We start from the raw sequence: 11,015 nt of genomic DNA, 5'->3' as shown, positions 1-11,015 counted from the left end.
ATATCCCGACGACGGTTACAATTGCTGTGTACATGCAGAGCTTCCCAGCTCTGTTTCAGCCGCTGTTGAAGCTCTCCGGCTCGTTCAATCTCCTCCGGAGGCACAGGAATCCTTTGCCGGTGGCTACTCTTCATGTGGCTGGAGTGCTCCCTCCACTCCGCCCTGGCTTGATTGTATACTGGGAGGAGCTATTCACCAAAGGTTGACAAACGTCAGCTCCTTGTTCCGAGCAATGGCATGAAAATCCACAAAGCTGCTTCGGCATGCTGAGCTCGTGGGCTCTCACTCACCTCTTGTCGGTAGGCCGTGCAGCAAGTCTCGGAGCAGCAAAACGACTTTTGAATATGTCGTGGCTCGAGAGTAGTGCATGGATCTTCCAACGGGCACCGAATTGTCCATTCAGTCTCCCAGACGTGGCCACAATGATGGGTCCAGACTATCGCCCAACACATTTTGGATGGAGAAGATCGCCGTTGGTATCTGTAGTTGACTGGACTCGAGCAGGTGTGTTGTTGGCTCTACCAAACCATGGAGGAAACATTCCAATAATTATACTGGCCGGTGAGTAGGAACTTGCATCCATGTCCTGAAGGCTGCCGATGCTCATTCAATAGTGCCAAGAGCCACCTCAGCACCCAAGCTCGGATGGAATGTCTGCTAACTAGTCTTCGCGCTCAAGCACTGACATGTCGCCACTGAACAGTGCCTCTCTGGCTGCATGCTTCTTCACCGCACAGTCAAAGTGTGCGAGGTAGGCTTGCAAGCACTCCTCCCCTCTCTGACGTAGCTCATTGACCTCTTCCATGACTTGTGCCGGCGGTTCACGATCTTCCGAGCGATACTCGTTCTCCTTGTCATTCGCTTCCCCCCAAAGCGCCTGCCATTCTTCGTGAAGCTACATCCACGTCATCTCCACCATCAGCCTCGCACTCTAACAGAACGTCTGATGTACGGCGTGTGTCTATCGCTCGCAATGTCCTAATTGGACTTACACGATCGCGCATCCTCGAGCAGCAAGCCGCCGAACAGCAGAAGCTCTTATCAACAAGAAATTCTTCTGGGTCCAAGCATTTCCTTGCCTTTTCGCACCGTTTGGTGCGTCTGGTGTGCCAGATGTGATCGCAGGCCCAGCCCCAAACCACCTCGTAGCACATTTCCGCAGAGCCTTTCTTTGACGGTCGAATTGGCGAAAACGTCGTGACTGGTGGCTTTCCGACCGATGTGACGAAGTGTTGGTAGCTTCGATCGGCTTGCTATGCGTCGGGAATAGTTTGGTCTTCATTCGGTAGATCAGCTGCCTTTCTCTGAGGTTTGTGTTTTCTCCATTATTGCGCCAACATGTTTCTTGCGAAAAAGGAAGCGGTCGACGAAGAGGGAAATGTTTTGAGCGCACTTTCCGGAAAGTCGGTCAAGAGGGACTCGTGGCGCAGACATTATGGCACACATAATGAGAAGGCGCGCTGGAGTACTGCAGGTGCGTGAACCACAAGACATACGAATGAGATTTGCTGATGCTCGCACAGAAGCCACTACAACACCCGAGCCCCTTCCATGCTCCTGCAGTCTATTCTTCGCTTTCAAGACCCGACAAATCACCACTCCGCAATGTCGCTTGAGCCGCATACCTGCGAGCTGTACAAGATGCGTGCGAATGGTAGGCTTGGAGATGTTCGTTCGCTTGCCGCTCGAACGTGTCGGCCTTTTCCATCTCTTCACGAGGTGGTGCAACACGATACACGATGTTCCACATGCTAAGGTGGCGGCGTTGTTCCGCAGCCAACGCTAGGTAGTCCTCGTACATTCCCTCGAGCTATTTCACTCGAAATCCTCAAGTCAGCCATCCATGTGCGCTTGTCGCCCGCACAGTGCGAACTCACCAGTTGGCGAGAGGCTGCGCAACAAGCCTCTGAGCAACATGCCGATTTACAAACGGCTCTCGGCGATGGGAAGGCACATGGCTCAGGATGGTGGCAGGCCTTTGTGAGACCGGTGTCGCGGACATGGCCGCAGCCGTGCTCCCAGTAGATCTTCCAGCACATTCTTGCTAGCTTTCGGTGGTAGAGTCTTGGGACTCGGAGAGAATCGATCGTTGTTGGAGACTGAAGCAGTTCGAAGTAAGGAGAAGAGTTGCGCAGAGTGTTGGGGAGCTTTTTATGCGTGAGGAACAATTGATTCATTTATATCATCGGTAAGTGAGCCTCAGGACGAATGGAATAAGTCTTGCTAATGCTATTCAATAGTCACTGGCAACGCACGAGCTCGGTTCATGCTTGTGCTTACTACCCGTGATGCTCAAGAACGGAAAAATCTCCAATTCGCACAGCGTCTTCGGCCGACACCCTGCGAGCGGTACATGAAGCGTATGAGTGGTACGTATCACGGCTCCCGCGCGACCTCTCGCGCCCGCCGACACAGGCTCGTTACTCCGAGTAGAACGCGGAGACTCGGCCCCACGAGCGCCCTCCTCTTGCCTAGCGCCACGGGCCTCTCCTCCTCCTCCGAGCGGTAGCACCGCACCTCCTCTGGCATGCCGACGACAGGGGAGCGCAGGTCGGTCTTCGTCTTAGCGTGCGCACTCCCCACACCAGCGTCGAGAATTCCAATACGATCCTTGCAGCACAATCTAACTACCAGTGAAGATGAGTACGCTCTGTACGCGCCTTAGACGACGAAGACTCGAAGAAAGGATATGATAGGATGCTCGAAACATGCCGAATTGACCAGTGACACGCCTACGCAAACAAAACCCTCGAAACCACGTCCATCACATCTCAGGCTCCACCCGAACGACCGTGCTGCAGCACATTGAAGACCTCGGATCTCTTCGCCGCACATTGAAGATGCCGGTTGCAATGGTCGCGGAGGGTGGCCAGCCAACGTTGAGTCTCAGGCGGTAGACGGTCTCCCCATCTGGTCAACCCAACTTTGTCGGCCACCGCAAGATAAGCATTCCACTCCTGATTGAGGATCAGTCTGGATCTGCTGGCCATGTGTGTCCTTCTGATTTTGCTTCTCGTCGGATAGCTAACGTACCAGCTCGAAGACTGCAGCGCAACAGTTCACAGAACAGCAAAAGGCTTGTCTAGTAACCCAAGGCTGCAGACTAGGACAAATGTGTGGAAGACTACTCGGAGTGCGTCTGGCCTCGAGTAGTTGGCGGTCTACACATTTGATCGTCTTGAATAGATCGACGACGTGGTTGCATTGGTGGGACCACAAGAGCTTGAAACACATGATCGCAATGTCGAGACTACTTGGTAGTCAGTCTTCGAACTGGTCAAGATGAATAAGTCCTTGTCACCTATTAATTGAGCGCGGCACTGATTAACGGGCGTTCTCCGCGGTATCCTGGTCGTCCTTGTTCGGTAGTCTCTGGCAAGAGAGGTGGATAAAACGGTTGAAGGTCCACCAATCTGGTTCATATATAGACATGATGTTGCAGTATTGAACGATGCACGACTATCTTGCCGTGGTGAATGATGTAGAGCGGAAAGGCAGCACTGTACACTTCCACAATCGTCGGTGTAACTAAATAACCACGCTCTACCGATGGAAAGGTGGAACGAGACACGACAGGATAGTCGACGTGGCAGGTGACAAAGACATCCTCTGCTGGAGGACGAAATCCGAAATGGGATATCCCAGGACTCGCGATGTTTGCTAACAGAAGCGTGCAACACCTTGGGCCACGAGGCTACCTAATTCCGGATCCGCCAGTACATGCGAGGTTCCCCATGGATTCTTTCCGCCCAAATACTCGAAACAGGTCGATCGAGTGTTGAGCTCGCCTCCGACCATGAACCATATTGATCAGGCACAGCTGTTGCCTGAAGACGAAGTAGCCTAAGAGTAAGCGCGAGGAAGCACCATGCCCCCTGACCGTGCATTGACGATAAAGTAAGCAATACTGCGCACTGTTCTGTCTCTCTATTTGAGTGTTACACGAGTACCTGGAAGACGCTTCGGACATCTCCGACGGCTGGTCACATCTCTCCGCGATCTTTAGAGGGCATAGCCTCCTCTCAAGCTACTCCTCGTCATCCTCCGAATCAGTTTGCTGCGAACGACGCGCACGCTGCAGCTCAGCATTAGCTGCAGCTCTCTTAACGTCACATTCGCGATGTTTGTTAGCTTCGTCGCGAAGCCGGTCCGCCCTCTCAACCAAATCTCTCCTCAACACCGAACGATTAGACGAGCCGTGCTGGCCCCATCGAATCATCCCAGCCTCTTCCGCTGCTGTGAGGTACGCCCGCCAACCCTGTTTGAAAAGTTCAGTCATTCGTGATCTACAGCTCCCCACAGAAAAGAAGACTTACCGCGTCGAATCTCCTGATGCAGCACTCCGTCGAGCAGCAGAAGTCGTGCTCGTACTCCTTGTCTTGTGTATCGGGACACTTGCGGGGGAGATTTGGAGTGTTGGCGGCCTTGAGCAGACGCCATTCATAGCATTTGATTCTATGAGTATCGGGTTCGTGATCGCATGAATGGAACCACCACAGTTTCAGACACATCGTAGCTGTAGAGCAGTCAGCAATCAACCTGCACGGCGCCTTGTGAGGTGTAGTAACGCACCGATGAGACCAGGCTGATGTCTTTGGGCGAGTACGGAGGAACTGAACGAGCGAGACATCGACAGATATACACAAGTTGTTGGAGTGGTGAATGCTGTAGAACGCGTGAATGCGACACCGGTGACGGTTTCCAACACCAAGCATGCGTGAATGAAGACATTGTAACAACTCGGCCAATGTGAATATCTCCTCCAGAACGGTGTAGACTGCTTGGAGGCGCATCAGGACTCAACGTCACGAAAGAACGCTCGTGGATTGACTATGATACGGTATATTAAGCCTCGTCATGGGAAAACGCGAGGGAGGAGCAAACCGTTGCATTTCTGCCTCAACTCTCATACCACTCTCCTACGTGTCTGCTCCACGAGTCAAATCCGCCGTGCGCGCTCTCTCAGCAAGGACACAATCTAAATGGGCGATAGCGGCATTTCTCTTCGCTTGACAGCCACCGTGCCGATTTGCGTGTGCCATAAGTGTGGTCAACAAGCTGCGTGTCTCGGAATCGAGGTTCCAATGTGGTCCATTCATGCCACGTGCTTCCGCTTCCGCCTGCTGCCTGGCAAGGAGATATGTGTTCCAATCCTAGGCAGATGTTAACCAGCAGCAGGTATCCGGCTCATTAGCAGACGTCTTGCATGCCTCAAGGAACCTCTCATCGCAACATGCTCCCGAACAGCAGAAGTCTTTATCCTCCGCCCGCTGTTCCGAGATGCACATATTCAAGCTGTACTTGTTCTCGAACTCGCACTTTTCAAATGGTACTACCACCTTGGTGTGCCCGCATGGATCATGGCACCAGGATAGCATCCAACACATGGTGACCAGCGCGCGACAGAGGGTATAGGATGGAGGTCTTTTGGAACGACAAGATTGATCTTTGTCGCAATCATAGCTGGTGGAAGGTGGTGTATGGATGTAGAGACCACGGTCAAACGATATATAGCTCTTCGTTGAGCCATCAGTGAATCGGGGCCATCGAGGCAGAGCGTGAGAGGAAGCTGCGGCCTCTTCAACATTAAATCAAGCCTTGCATGAATCGGAATCAGGGACTCTCCGTCGGTGGAGCGACGAGATTCCCCATGTCTGCTGCTTCGGTGGACACAAGGACGCATGCAACGAGGGTGACGATGGACAGTGAAACAGAAAAGCAGGAGCAAGCGATCGTCCATTACGTACAGCAGCGACTCTAGGTCAGGCCCGGCCAAGCTCAACCAAGCGATCCAAGTGAATGGTCCACGCGGAGCGAAAGACCTCCTCTGAGAAGCGGGACGAACTTGTACGAGCGCGGTGACGCATAGCGTAAGCATCCTCGGGCGACAATGCCAGAGCCTTGGCGAAGGCATCTGCGTATTCCTGATCGGTGGAAGCGTGGAAACCTGTGCCATGGTCAGCAAGAGTTTGGAACAGGGTCGGAGAGCACGGCATACCAGTCTTCTGTCCCATGATATCGACGACGATATCTTCCTTGGGACCGCCCGAGTCATTGACAACGCTGATGAGCCCCGCGGCTTGATACTCCACCACGCCGATACCAAAATGCTCATTCCACATGGCGTTGACACCGATGCTGCTCGTGCGCAAAAGGTCGAGGATTTGTGTCCACTTGGCATTCACCACAAATTCCACATGTTCTTTGATCTCCAACGCTTGCAGTCGAAGTTTGTAGACCCGTTTCTCATCCTGGTCGTCGCGCACACTGCCGCACAGTATAAGTTTTGGCTTCGGAGCATTCGGCGAAAGACTTTTGAGATAGAGAGCGAAGGCGGCGATGATGGTCTGGTGGTTCTTTTCCGGTCGGAACTGTGCGATGTATATCAGGTTCCTGGATCGTTGGGCCTCCGATTCCTCGGTGACCGGTAGCTTTCGGTGAAGTTCCTCCACTGCGCAGGGTGGGTACACTTTCGAGATGGGGAACTTCTTCCTTCGTTTCGTGCGAGATGGGCCCCACAGTGAGGTGATGTGTGCTTGTGTCCACGAGCTGTTGGTCATCACGACATCGATGTGTCCTCCCACCCATGAATACAGCCCGGCAAACAACTTCCAATACCATAGCTTTGCTTTGCCAGCTGCGCCTTTTCCGGAACCGGCGTTGAGACCGCGGCCTTGAGTTTCATCGTGTAGACTGCTCAGCATGTCGGTCGAAATGGTTGGATAATGGACGTAAGCCCCGGCGGGCATCTTGGGGAAGAGCCATTTGCACAAGGCGAGCACGAAAGCGTAACCCATAGTATCGACGAAGACATCCGGAACAACGAGGCTGAAGGCTTCATACCCCAGGATCAAGGAACCAAGACTCTGACCCAAGAGGGTGAAGCGCGGCCATCTCGAAGCCAGAACCCACTCTCGCTCGGCGAGGAAGATGAAAGACACGCGAGCGGCATTGAGGGGAATGTTGAAGCGGTTGTGGGCGTTTGAAATGATCAGCTCCTTGGAAGCGTCCTGGTCGCCGGTATACACCACGCAGAGTGCCTTGGGGTAGCGATGTTGAGTAGCTTGAATTGCCGCAAACAGCACACGCTCGCCTCCCCCACCAGCGTTGCAGAAAGGATGAAAGAAACCGATGATACCGGCGTACGACTGATCGGCGTTCGCGGATGTTGCTCGAGGCGGCGTCTTCTCGCCAGCGTTCACCTTCTCCCATTCCTCGTCGTCCAGAGAGGCAACTGACGCTTCGGTTGGAGGAGAACGGCTTTCGCCATCGGCAGGAGACTGATCTTCGGCAACAACAGCTCTCTCCAGGAGAATTTCGCGTCGCTGTTTGGTCTTGCTGCGGAGAGAGAGCCCGATGAGACGCCCTACCAGCCGAAAGACATAAGGCAGGAGGCCAACGGAGAGCAAGGAGATGGCCAGCGGCACAAGGAAAGTAGCCATCATCGCTGCAGGTCCTGAAGTCAAGATCTGGCGGTGGCTGGTTTATATCATGGCTTGGATGGTTTCTTGTCGGCGTGACGAGGTGATGGGCAAGAAACCACGTTGATGTCGAGACAACCCCGTGGCGGGTGCACGGGCGGCGGCTGACGCGGGCCGTGCCCTCGTCCGGCGAATCCTCAACTCAAGCCCGACCTCACCTGAATGAATTCCCCGAGAATCACCAATTCTATCGCTCAGAGTCGCCCACGCATCAGCCAGCGGTGGACGACATGGTGCTCCACACTTCAACTTCGTGCATGCGCTCGTCATTCTTCGCCCTGCCACCTCGCCTTCGCGTGGCCTGCTTCCAGAATGCTCGGACTTTCTCATCAACACCTTCGCCCAAATCCCCCTTGGTCGATTGGGCAGTGGCCGGGCCTACTGCCGTCTTAAACGGCGTGCACAGCCTCGGTATCCCTTGGTCCGCCGCGATTCCCATTACAGCCATTCTGGTCCGTTCTGCACACGCCTATCTCACCAGCACTCCAACGCAGAAAATCAAGCAATTCCAGGCGCAAATAGCGCCTCTCGTGGGGGTACGCACAAATGTCGAACTGTCCAAACCCGAAGAACAAGAGCGTTCAAGGCGTTTGGCCATGGCCGATACGCCATCGGCGCAAGTGATGCGTTCATTCTTCATCTGGCGGGCCCGGGTCAGGGTGGTGAAGGAACTGCACAAGGACTACGGGATCAAAGGTCAGTGGCGGTCGGGCGTCCTGAGTTTTGGCATCTTGATTGCCCTGACAGAATCGATCCGACTGAAATGTGGGGCGAGGGATGGTCTTTTACCTACGCTCTTGTCTCCCCTGGAATGGGTCGCCAGGAAAATTGACCCGACTCGTTTTCCCACCCCTCCAGATCCACCCGCCGTCGTCAGCAAAGATCCCGTGGAGATGCTGGCAGCCAGACTGGAAGCGGCGAATCAAAATGCTACGATGGCCTCGGCAACTAATCAACATGAAGATCTCGAGTCGGAAGTGGCGAATGGAGCGACTTTGGAAGCTGAACAGTCACAGCTCTCCAACTTTGCCTCGACTACATCAGAGCCAGCTGACGAAGCAATCCAACGACTACCCGAAGTCTTTCCCCCAACACGATTGCCAGACACCTTAAGTCCTCACTTTGATCCCTCTATGCAAACAGAAGGCCTGTCCTTCGCCATGGACCTCACCCTCCCCGACCCCACCCTCATCTTGCCATGGACCCTATTCGGCATCATGGTCTGCACCTCCTTATTTCAGCAACGGCCGGTCAATACTGGCGCAACACCAAAGCGTATCAATCTCTCTCTTCAGCAGCGGATCGGGCTTGTGGTGGCATCTTTGTTCGTCTTCTTATCGCCCAATTTCCCCGCGGCCGTGCTGCTGTACATGATTCCCAGCTTTGCCTTTAGCTGGCTGCGTGGACGCTGGCTGGATTGGAAATATCCCCTTCAACCCTTGATCAGACCTTGCAAGCGACCCATCCGGAGGAAGGTCAGGAAGACTTTTGGGGGGTGAACGGGTCTTAATAGGGACTGTAGCTTGTTTTACCCGCCCACCCGTCGGGGTCTCTAGGCCTTTCAAAACAAATTTCACCGATGCGCTCCCTCCCCAAGCCCGGCAAACGTGAGAATATGACGGAGATGCTGCCATTCGGCCGGGTATACTTCTTTTTGGCAGGGCTGGGCATAAGTGGATCTGGCCGTGATGATGCGTCCCTGCTCGCTTGCGGAGCAGTACAAAGAGCCCCCGAAGCGCGTGTCAGACTCCTCAAAGCTTGGGAGTGTCGTTTCGGGAGGCGCCTAAATAGCGCGTATGCGCCCAAATGTGACGGCCTTGCGGGTTTAGTTGGGTTTGACCGGCTGGCAGCTCTCCGTTCCTGCGGCTGGGTCTTTGGTATCATCCACCCCCAGCAAATGTGTGAGAGTGCGACGGAGATGCTGCCAATCGGGCGAGTATGCTCCCCCTGCTTGCGCTGGGTATCAGTCGTGCTGGTAGTGATGATGCGTCTCTTCTCGCTTGCGTAGGAGGAGAACAAAGAGCCCTCGAAGCGCGCAGCAGACTCCTCAAAGCGTGGGAGTGTCGTTTCGAGAGGTGCCTGGATGGACCACACGCGCCCCAGTGTGGCGGCTTTGCGGAGTTCAGTTGGGTTTGACTGGGTGGCGGCTCTCCGTTTCTGCTGCTAGGTCTTTGGTACCATCCAAACCCGGCAAACGTGAGAGTGCGGACGGGGACGCTGCAGTTCGGCCGAGTATGCTCTGTCTGCTTGCGCTGGGTTGTCAGTTGCGCTGGCAGTGATGATGTGTCTCTTATCACCCGCGGAGCAGGAACACGGGGCCCTCTTGGCGTGCATCAGACCCTTCGAAGGCTGTAAGTTTCCTCTTGGGAGGTGCCTGGGTGGACCACACACGCCCCGCAGCCCCGCAATGGCGGCTTTGTGGGATTCATTCGGTTTGACTGGATGGCGGCTCTCTGTTTCTGCGGCCGGGTCTTTTGATGCCCTCAAAGCCTCGCAAGCATGAGAATGTGACGGAGATGCTGCCGCTCGGCCGAGTATGCTCGTTCTGCATTCATCTGCCAAGCAAACGGCGCGATGCATGAACACGACCGAGACGTTTGATGTCTGGGTTGCTCTACCAACAGTTGATGGACACCAAGCTGAAGAGGTGTAGATGGCAGCATCGATATGTATGGATGAGATGCTTCAATCCGAGTGCGCCCATCTAACGAATAGAACGGAGACATTGGGATTGACAGTACGTACCATGTCCGACACGAAAACATACATACCCTTACTGTTGAATCTACACGCTTCCCTCGGGAATCAACGTGCACTGCTCGCAGAGTCTATATATTTGACACTTCATTCAGCGAATCCGCATGTACACGAGAATCTCGACGTGGATCAGATTGGATATGTCCACGGTCCATCGAAGAGGCATTCCCTTCCTTTGATTTGGCTGCCAGACAATCTACCACGAGGACGTCGCGACGGCGGCATGCCGATGGGTTTCTGTGCTGGTCACGCAAGACACATCACGACCGTCGATTGTTGGACGCGCCGACTACTACTAATCGCCGCCACGTCCAACCCGACATATCGTATGCTGGAGAGATTACATTGGCACACGGGGTGAGAACCCGCCTTTATCTACGTACTGGGTGATCTGCCGCATGGTAAGTTGAATTGACATGTAAGAATGTCACACGTGCCAGGCCAGAGTGAGGCTTCTGCTAAACGGAAGTGACAACGGAAGTCGGGATGGCAGGTACGACACCCCCCCCTGCCATCCGCACGTGCCAAACCCAGATTGATCACACCGACATCAGCTACTGCTCTTAATCACACCGTGTTCACTCATTTCACCTCTACTATCTACCTTTGACTCTTCACTCTTCACTATCACCTCTCTCCCTCACCTCTTCCATCAGTCCTCTTCCTTGCCGTCGTACGCGCAGGTCACCATCATTGGTTCTGATCTGCAAGAAATCATCACCCTCGTTTCGTGGACGTGTGAGCTCGCTGTCCCCATCGGCGAATGCATTAAGAAGG

The 11,015-nt window shown here is 54.3% G+C and overlaps 4 protein-coding genes across 4 annotated transcripts; 2 read left to right on the top strand and 2 right to left on the bottom strand.

The window, feature by feature from the left end:
- Positions 1 to 73: 73 nt before the first annotated feature.
- Positions 74 to 758, top strand: BDY17DRAFT_33236 (uncharacterized protein). Its single transcript, XM_033737895.1, has 2 exons — positions 74 to 561; positions 615 to 758. The coding sequence occupies exons 1-2, from the start codon at positions 264 to 266 to the stop codon at positions 659 to 661; spliced, it is 345 nt and encodes a 114-aa protein (XP_033586730.1). The 5' UTR covers positions 74 to 263; the 3' UTR covers positions 662 to 758.
- A 3,179-nt stretch (positions 759 to 3,937) lies between these two features.
- On the bottom strand, positions 3,938 to 5,161 carry BDY17DRAFT_33164 (uncharacterized protein). Its single transcript, XM_033737888.1, has 2 exons — positions 4,317 to 5,161; positions 3,938 to 4,258 (listed from the first exon to the last, which is right to left on the bottom strand). Exons 1-2 carry the CDS (start codon positions 4,791 to 4,793, stop codon positions 4,028 to 4,030), a joined length of 708 nt encoding a protein of 235 aa, XP_033586729.1. The 5' UTR covers positions 4,794 to 5,161; the 3' UTR covers positions 3,938 to 4,027.
- A 601-nt stretch (positions 5,162 to 5,762) lies between these two features.
- On the bottom strand, positions 5,763 to 7,445 carry BDY17DRAFT_318676 (uncharacterized protein; the record flags this gene model as incomplete). Its single annotated transcript, XM_033736214.1, has 2 exons — positions 5,763 to 5,947; positions 5,999 to 7,445. 2 exons carry the CDS (start codon positions 7,443 to 7,445, stop codon positions 5,763 to 5,765), a joined length of 1,632 nt encoding a protein of 543 aa, XP_033586728.1.
- Positions 7,446 to 7,652: 207 nt separating this feature from the next.
- BDY17DRAFT_33110 (uncharacterized protein) lies at positions 7,653 to 9,200 on the top strand. The gene is made up of 2 exons (XM_033737883.1): positions 7,653 to 8,177; positions 8,229 to 9,200. The coding sequence occupies exons 1-2, from the start codon at positions 7,712 to 7,714 to the stop codon at positions 8,978 to 8,980; spliced, it is 1,218 nt and encodes a 405-aa protein (XP_033586727.1). The 5' UTR covers positions 7,653 to 7,711; the 3' UTR covers positions 8,981 to 9,200.
- The last annotated feature ends 1,815 nt before the right edge of the window (positions 9,201 to 11,015 follow it).

The sequence above is a fragment of the Neohortaea acidophila genome, assembly GCF_010093505.1.
Source record: "Neohortaea acidophila strain CBS 113389 unplaced genomic scaffold BDY17scaffold_10, whole genome shotgun sequence".
Classification (NCBI taxonomy): Eukaryota; Fungi; Ascomycota; class Dothideomycetes; order Mycosphaerellales; family Teratosphaeriaceae; genus Neohortaea; species Neohortaea acidophila.
This window is presented reverse-complemented; position numbering and strand designations above follow the sequence as displayed.

What these genes read in the sequence shown, in the direction of transcription:
- BDY17DRAFT_33236 (XM_033737895.1), top strand. Translation starts at nt 264, where the DNA reads ATGCTGAGCTCGTGGGCTCTCACTCACCTCTTGTCGGTAGGCCGTGCA. An exon ending in TCCAATAATTATACTGGCCG is followed by an intron (nt 562 to 614) that starts GTGAGTAGGAAC and finishes CTCATTCAATAG; the next exon opens with TGCCAAGAGCCACCTCAGCA.
- BDY17DRAFT_33110 (XM_033737883.1), top strand. Translation starts at nt 7,712, where the DNA reads ATGGTGCTCCACACTTCAACTTCGTGCATGCGCTCGTCATTCTTCGCC. An exon ending in CAAGGACTACGGGATCAAAG is followed by an intron (nt 8,178 to 8,228) that starts GTCAGTGGCGGT and finishes TTGCCCTGACAG; the next exon opens with AATCGATCCGACTGAAATGT.
- BDY17DRAFT_33164 (XM_033737888.1), bottom strand. Translation starts at nt 4,793, where the DNA reads ATGCGCCTCCAAGCAGTCTACACCGTTCTGGAGGAGATATTCACATTG. An exon ending in GCATCAGGAGATTCGACGCG is followed by an intron (nt 4,259 to 4,316) that starts GTAAGTCTTCTT and finishes CTTTTCAAACAG; the next exon opens with GGTTGGCGGGCGTACCTCAC.